Genomic DNA, 8,550 nt, shown 5'->3' with positions numbered 1-8,550 from the left:
TGCCTCCCGAGTGCTGGGATTAAAGGCGTGCGCCACCACCGCCCGGCCTTCATATATTTTTGAAATGGGTAAAAAATGGTTTGACAAAATATTGACTATGATCAATGTTTCTTATACTAAATAATAGATTCATTGATAATTTTAAGATTAATTCCTGGACAATTATGTTTGCTCAATTCAAAGGCCAAAAACAATAATCTTTTCCCAGATGATCATTGCTACAATTCACACAACTGTATTTTGCTAATGTTATAGCAAAAGATCCCTTAAAGGATTTTATGCTAAATTTTACAAATGGCTCTTCCAATGGAAGAACTGCATATATGGCTAACAATAATAATAATAAAAAGATTGTGGAGCATAACAAGGCTCCTTGAAAGCAACTCATAAAAGTTGCAAGCAGATCCTGATGCAAATGGATCTGACATGATAACACCAAGCTGACCTTTGCTAAGGCAAGGTGGAAAAGCCCTTGCAATGCATTATGAAAAAACCCGACCTATATATATCTGGGGTCAAGGATATATTTATGCTTTTTTCACAGAAAGAAAATAAAAGCTGGATCTGATGTCGAGGCTACAGACCCCCACAGAGGAGTTCCAGAGGCAATTGGAGAGAGGTCCTTGGTCCGGTCTTCCCTGCCCCCACAGAGAGGAGTGCCTAATAACAAAACCTGCTGCGCCACTCTACAAGGTGTCTTCTGCCTCGAGAGTCCAGGGAGACCCGGCTGAGATAAGTGCCAGGAGTTGCTCCAGATAGCTGAATCCAGCTCACTTCACCCAGGAATCCCACCTGCCCTGAAGCACTAATGCTGAGCTCCTTCTACAGTTTGAATTCTGGTTTGCTTTGAAACTAAGGTGCAGACTAAACATCTAACAGTTTTAACCTTTGGGACACAGAACTCACGTTAATTAAAATATTAACCCCTCTTCACTTAAGAAGGGGGAAGATTGGGGTTCCTGTCACTGTTGCTCAGAGACTGGAACTGGTGGTATTTAATAACAACAATGTATGTCATTGTGCTCTTACTACAATTGATCTAATGATATTTGTAACTGCTTATAGATGTTGGGAAAGGTTTGACACATGCTGTAAAATGTTTGAGTTTAATGCATATGCTAAAAATTTTAGATTTTGATCCCTTTTACACTGCCCTAATTGTTGGCAGGCAGCACAAGTAATTTTATGTAGAATAGGCATTTAGGAAGGAGGATAGATACCTAAGGCCAGACTAAAAGGTGAATACTGGGTTTGGAAAATGCCCTTTCTTCTTGTCTGGAAATGGAGTTATTGGTGCCCAAATTATATCATTAGGAGCTACTCACAGTATTTTCATTAATGATAGATGCAGGGGCCCAATGATGGGAGTTAGTGTGGAGTTCTCGCCTGAACAGCACACCATACAGAGGTTGACTGACATTTCCCTTGTGGGAACCAGGTTAGTGCTAGAACTCATGTCCCAGACAACACAAGGCCTGCAGGCAATGGACTCATGTCTGAGGCTCAACCCATGAAGCCACTGACACACAGCTGGTAAGATGGCCAGAAGCCAAAAGGTAGATGTAAGTCAACTTCTGGAAAGGGCACTGTCATGGCTATATTTTCACAGCATTGGATGTCAGAGCCTAGTGTTCCCTGAGGCCAGCTGTGGAGCATTCCCTGACACTGTTGCTGTGATTGGTTTAGTAAAGAAGCTGGCTGGCCAATAGCTGGACAGGATAAAGTTAGGCAGGGGAACCAGACTAAGGACACTGGGAAGAAGAACAGAGTCAGAAGAGTCACTGATCAGTAGAGGAAACAGGAAGTACAAGATGATAGAGAAGTAATGCCACATGGCAGAATGTAGATTAATATAAATGGTTAATTTAAGCTGTAAGAGTTAGATAGTAACAAGCCTGAGCTCCTGACCAAGCATTTATAATTAATATTAAGTTTCTGTGTGGCTATTTGGGAGCAACTGTTGAGACTCAAGAGAAACTCCACCTATACAGCCAGCCAAGTGGTGCCATACTCAACACTTTTTGCCTGCTCACTGCCCAGCAGCCACTGGGTTGAAGATCACATGGACTTTCCAGCTTGTAGTCTACCGTTGGGAGATAACCTCATCTGCCCTCAGGTGTCAGGGTGCCTTGACATCATTTATCTGTGGCTCATACAGAGCGCTCCAGAAAGCTGACAAGGAGAAAGTCCTCAGCACTGCAATTCCCTTCAGAGTCTGGGTGGCAGGTATGATGCTTGTGGCTCAAGAGCTCAACAGTGAGCTCCTCAGGGGAGAAGGCTGTGCACAACTCATCACAGCCTGCTCATACCGTGCAGATATTCCTGAACCTTGCCTTTTAGCATCCTAGTCAAAACTTGCTGAGTGTGTACTCTGGAGTCCAGTGTTCACCCAAACCCAAGTCACATGCACACCTGGTAAGAGCTCTGGCCCTGCTTGTCCAGGTTGGCAAGAGCAGCAGTGCACTGTGATGCTCCACATGTGGGCTTTCTTGGGGATACTGTCAGCATGATGGAGCAGCCCCACTAGCACTCAGTACCAAGTCCACTTGGTGGTTAGTTCACATAGCTGGTTAGAGCTTGGTTCTCACAAGCAGGCTGGGATCAAGAACTCCTTCCTGGATATAGCCCTGGCAACTGAGACCAAGAGCTGCCAGCCTCTGTTGGTACCCACTGGGCTAGGTTAGCTTTGTTTGCAGAGCTCCCAGCAGGGGGCATCATGTGTTCATGCTGAGCACAGATGAAGTTGTGCAAAAAAAAAAAAAAAACAAAAAAAAAACAAGTCTCCAGCAGAGCCACAGGTGCCAGGCTTTCTGGGTCAGGGCCCCCATTTAGCTTCCAGATGACACCCAGGTGCCCTGATCCTCTCCAGAAGTTGGCCTGGACTTGGCACAGCAGCTTCCTCTAACACTGCAGGACACACCTGTGGCATTCCTCTTAACCAGATTGCATCACAGGGTGCCAGGGCAGCCACACAATGAACCACACACATAACCCAGCTAGCTGTAAGTGGGTACACAACCGAGGTGGGCTGCTGTTGTAATGTACTAGTGCTCACAGCAAGCACCAGACTGCTCCCCACTAGCCTGCTCCAGAGCCAATAGCACCCAGTGCGGACAGTCTTAGTGCAGAATATGTTTCTCCAGCAAGTGGCCCATCCTCATGGAGCGGCAAGCCTGCAGTCTGGACTTCTAGTTCCCTGTAGCTCTAGCTAGTATGAACACTCATGGGCCATAGGGCCCTTTTCCAGTTCCCAGTGCCCACTGCCAGGATCACAAGCGCCAGGGCACTGTCTTATGAAGCTGATGTGGGCTTGAAAAGAAGTCCCATCCATTCCAGCACTGCAGAAGGTAACCCTGAATGTCCCAAAGGACCACAGGAAATCTCTAGGACACTGCAACTGCATATTAGGGACCTGACAAGGGCCTCAGACAAAAGCATCTACATTCTCTGAGGCTCAGGCCCAGAGTATTAAAGACAACATGGAGACTGGAAAAGTCCTCTGCCCCAGGTTTAGGTCTGCAATAACAGAGGAGACACTCTCAACAAGGCATAAGGAAGGATGGCCAGCAAGGTACCACTGTGTCACAGAAAGGTCTGTGGGATGAGAAGAACAGGGCCAAGTTACATCATTCAGTTCCCTCACCTCAAGTGAAGATGGCCATGCCTACCTCTCAGCAGGTGATGTAAGAAGTCAGCTAGCCCATGACATTCCACCAAAAGCCAGCCCTACATGACCATCCCTTTGTACATTCAATGGCCCTAAAGACCACTAGGACGACCCTTCTCATCACAACATCTCTAAGACACAGCCTTGCTTCTTCCCTATCTGTCTCTGGTGCTGCAGATGTACTCAGTCCAAGTGGAAAACTTGTGAGAAGGAAGGTGGGAAGTCTAGGGGGCAGGCAGGAGGGGCCTTACCTGATAACACAATTGCCTCGGTTAGAAGCAAAAATGACAATGGGGGCGATGGAAGATTCCAGGGCTCGGTGCAGGTAGGTAAAACACTCGATATCCAGCATGTGAACTTCATCAACAAAGAGCACCCCAGGAACCAGTTCTGCAACGCCCTGGTCAATGTACTTGTTCACCACTTTGTTGATCTCCCCTCGCAGTTTATCTAGATGAGGGATGGCAGGGTCAGTGCCAGCAAATAGCTCCCACTATGAGCTGACTTTCACCCAAACCCACCCTTGTCGCCTGGTTCCCTGGTTGCGAGGCCCCAGCAGGCCAGTTTCAGTTATATCTTCTGAGACAGGAACAAACACACCTAAAGGCCACAAAACAGGAAGCTTTCCCTAAAAGTTATTTGACTAACCCCAAGAGGGCTGTGCAAAGGAAGACCAACCTCCTCACACTCCCCACCCCACCTCACTATCTCATTCTCCCAACCTGATGATCCAGTTCAAACCTGATCTCAGAGACTAGCAGACTTGGAGCCCAGGATACCAGTTTTCATATGCAAATCTTCCTGTTCTGTGCTCTGTAAATGACCCTGTCTTGTGGCCATATATGATAGTGCTAAGGTTAATCAGCCTTCAATCAAGTGTAGTCTCAGCCCTCACTGGAGAGAAACATGGCTTCTAGCTCCTAGAAGATGAGGTTATCTAGAGTCATATATAAGCCACCAAGGTCACAGTCCAGGAGGGTCTGGTCACAAACAGAACCAAAAGTCCTGCAGGAGTTGATGCCTCTTCCACCAAATCTACCAGGTAAGAACTGCCTGAGAATAAAGAACTCAGGGCAAAAGACAGTGGCTGTTTCTGGGCGCAGCACACATACCTGTGCCCCCAACACTGGGGAGGCTGAGGCAGGAGATACTCTACTACAGAGTGCAAGATTCCAGACTACACAATAACACCCTGTCTCAGCAGCCACACAAAGCCAAGGGGAAAACCAGACACAGTTTCTCTAGAACTGTCTCTAGCTGCTCCTCTGGCTGAGACCTCCACGGTCACTCACACTTCAGAGTGAGACTGTAAGTCACTAGGGAAAAAGAACACAGGTGAGGAGAGAAGAGTGGTGTAACGGCCACACAGGAGAGTGGGGAGGAAGGTGGCACTGTCATGGCAGCAGAGTGTACCCACTTCTCAACCTCCCTACAGGACAAGAAACTCTAGGTGTGTGGGGCCAAAAAGCATACTACTGACCGTCTAGATAAAGCACAGACGACAGGGCTAGGCTGTGATCTAAGAGGAGAGAGGACACCAGTCCCACACACACTTTGCTTAGATCTGCACACAGAACCAGAGCCCAGCACCCAGGGTCCTGATCCTGCTGCAGGTTCCAGAATGACAGAACACTGACCCTTACCTGTGATCTCTGTCTTTTTTGGCTTCATCAACTGGCCCATCATGGATAGGATATCTTGGCCCCCCTGGAGAAAATAAGACTCAGTCAGCCTTGCTGTCTAAGGAGGATACCAAAACTTAATTTTCCTGCTTTATATAGGTTTCCAGTGCCAATGTACTTGAGACCCCAACACGAGTCCCCTGGAAAGCTTAATAAGCTTTTATTTTCATGTCTGTTATGTATATATGTATTTTTTTTTTTTGAAACAGGGTTTCTCTATGTAGCCCTGGCTGTTCTGGAACTTGTTTGGAACAGACTGGCTGTGAACTCAGAGATCCCCCTGCCTCTGACTTCTGAGTGCTAGGGTTAAGGCCTGTGGCACCATGCCAACTCCCTTGAGAAGCTTCTGAACACAGAGGAACTTTCACAGACTTCAGACCTGTAGGAATCAAACAAATTCTTTCCACTGAGAGTATAGTGGGGAGGGTGGCCTCCTCTCCTCACTGTATCTTTTTAAATTCATTATTCCTGAATTAGCCACAAAGAACCACACACTTTCCCCTGGACACAAGCTCTTCTATGACTTGAAGCTTTGGTACAGTCTGTACCATCTTCCCTTCTTCCTAAAGAGCTGCTCTGTTGGTGCTCAGGCCCCTACACAATTGCTGACTTGCTCCTGACCCCACACTCAGCCTAAAGCAGAGGCTTCTGGGGTCAGTTTGGAGACAGACATCTACCTCCTAAAGGCACTTGCTGGTCTAAGACTAGTGTCAACAATCTCTTGAGCAAAGCCTTCTGGGACTCCTCTCCTGATGAAGAGGTGGCCTAGGAGGATAAAAAGGAATGCAACCTAAAAGGCCGCCAACAAGGAACATGTGTACTTTGGTTCTTCGAACCATGTTTCTCAGAGATGTGGTGAGGGGATGCCATCCTTCCCTATAGTCATCAGTCAAAGTCTAAGTAGCCACTGTCCTTCCAGAGTTGCAGACTTGATTCCAACTCAAAGCTAAAGGTACTGGGGCCCTGCTCAGTGGAGGGAAGGTCGGAGCTGTGCTAGGCTTTCAGAAACCTGTAAGGCTCACAAAGCACTTGTGCCCTCCTGCCAGTAACACTCTGAGCATTCAGGCACGAGCCAAGGCTGGACAGAAGCCAGGGAGGAAGCTGGCTAGCCCAGGGCGGGAGGCTTGGCTGGGAGAAGAAATAGCCCAGGAAATCATCTGTGACTGCTGCACTAGAATGGGAACAAAGGAGTCCTGCGTAACTCATGCCCATGCTAATTGCTGAACATCACAGACAAAAAAGGAGTGCTTGCCTCCAAAGTGACAGCAAGATCTTGACAATTCATCCCCAGAGCTTCTAGAAAGAGACAAAAGGCAAGTGTGCTGCCCACAGTGGCACAGCAGTACCTGAGGCCGTGCATTGGCCACATCCAGGTCATGCAAGGTCACATCCTGTATGATTTCCTTCTTCTTGTGCACATCTCCCTTTGGCAAAGGGACATACTCTTCAGCTTCAAGGTCAAACTCTGTGGCATAGGTATCACACCTGCCTTGCCTCTGTAGACAGAGAAACATAAATGCTATGTGGGTTTTCACTGCTCAGTCCTCAAATGACAGAAAAGGTTGGTTCCCAACTGTAGCCTACGAAGGATAGTCTCCCTGACAATTTCCCAATGTGCCCACTGCCCTCTGCCAAGAAAAGGAGGCTATCGGCGGGTTGGAGATACCCAATACTTTCTCCAGAGTACCCCCCAACACCCGTAACTGTATGCAATTCCCGATAAAGGGCAAATCCAGTAGATTAACTGGAGACAGAGGGAGCTGCTCAGCCTCTTTTGTAGGTGGGTGATTTACTGCATGATATCAAGTATTATGCTCATCCATTAAACAGTGAGCAACCCTGTACAGGACACTGGGAATCAGATACGAAAAGAATGCCAGCTAATGCCGCATTCCTTCCCACATGCATATATCTTGGAAAGAAAATACCAGAGAGATAAAGGAAGATTAAATACACTGCACATTTCAATTTGAAAATGACTAAAGTTGTTTTGGTCTCTCACCCTGTACTCCCCCTCTAAACAGGTCTCAGTATTTCTAACAGACTGTTTTCATCATGAGAAGGTTAAAGAATGAAGATAAAGGAAAAGAAAGAAACTTTATAATACGCAGAGGGACAACTCTGCCCTTCCCATGGCATGGCACCAGGCAGTGCCCACCCTCCTCCAGCACCCAGGTCTTCCCATGACACACAAATCAGACACAGTGCTTTGTCCCATGAAGAAAGGACATTACCTTCACAGCTCCACTATTTGCTTCAATGTAAATCACATCTCCAGCCTCTACTCGCTCTTTCTGCAAACTTTCAAAAATACTGGGGTCCAGCTGAAAAAAACAAGGGTGACTCATAGAACTGCAATGCATATTTGACTTCTTTCTAGTACGCTGTGAGGTGCCTCTCCATGGGATATCGAGAGGCCAGCAACTGCATGGAGCATCCATCAGTGGGGAGCATGAAAGCCAGAGCACATCAGAGTGGGATGTGGGTGATCAGTCCAGGGAGAGGAGGAGAGAAAATGGGCCCACAAGTCAGTCACAGAGTACCAGGACATCGTGGTTCACCTTCCTTAGAGGCCAGAAAGGAGCGAGGTAGGAGTTTGTAGATGTCTCTAGCTTAGCTTTTAAGTATGAACAATGCTGACCATGGAACCACAGCCCTATTATCCCTCTCCATTTGACTGCACTATGCTCCTCCCCGCCCTCAGTAGCCCTGGACCTTCCTAACACAGAACTTGCCAGTACCCGCTTACCAGGTTAGTATCCTGCCAGGCTCATGATTTCCTTGATTCCTCATCTACCTAAACTGCATCAAGACACTATCACAGATGCATAAACTTCAAAATGAGACATAAGCTAGAACTCTCCCAGGTTCTGAGTCAATGCCAGTGCTCAGGGCCTGCCTATGGGTATAGGCAGACTGCCAAGAAGCACAGACAGACCTGTAGCTTCCCTGGGCAGTCCAGACCCATGCCCTTGGCTACTGATGTTCTAGGACAGCATCTTTTAGACACATCTCTTTAGGCTAAACTTCAAAGAAAGATATTACATATGTGGTTGCAGTGGGGGAAAACCAGAGGTCTATTTTGAACACAACTGAAGAGTGAAAACTCAGCACTGGGTAGAAGCCAAACAGGAAAAGACGTACTGTATGGCTCCATCTCTATGAAATGTCCCCGACACACAGACCTACAGAGACAGAGAG

At 47.3% G+C, this 8,550-nt stretch overlaps 1 protein-coding gene across 1 annotated transcript in view; it reads right to left on the bottom strand.

The window, feature by feature from the left end:
• The window catches only part of Ruvbl1 (RuvB like AAA ATPase 1), a 40,007-nt gene that overhangs the window by 11,348 nt on the left and 20,109 nt on the right, over window positions 1-8,550 (bottom strand). The window contains exons 5-8 of the mRNA XM_005364846.2: window positions 7,584-7,673; window positions 6,696-6,845; window positions 5,311-5,374; window positions 3,919-4,117 (exon numbers count right to left, since the gene is read on the bottom strand). Of these exons, the coding sequence (XP_005364903.1) occupies window positions 3,919-4,117; window positions 5,311-5,374; window positions 6,696-6,845; window positions 7,584-7,673 (503 nt within the window). The remainder of the gene's footprint in view (window positions 1-3,918; window positions 4,118-5,310; window positions 5,375-6,695; window positions 6,846-7,583; window positions 7,674-8,550) is intronic.

This window comes from Microtus ochrogaster, unplaced genomic scaffold (assembly GCF_000317375.1).
Source record: "Microtus ochrogaster isolate Prairie Vole_2 unplaced genomic scaffold, MicOch1.0 UNK1, whole genome shotgun sequence".
Lineage (NCBI taxonomy): Eukaryota > Metazoa > Chordata > Mammalia > Rodentia > Cricetidae > Microtus > Microtus ochrogaster.
The sequence above is the reverse complement of the archived record's forward strand: the minus strand, read 5'-3'. Positions and strand labels throughout refer to the sequence as shown.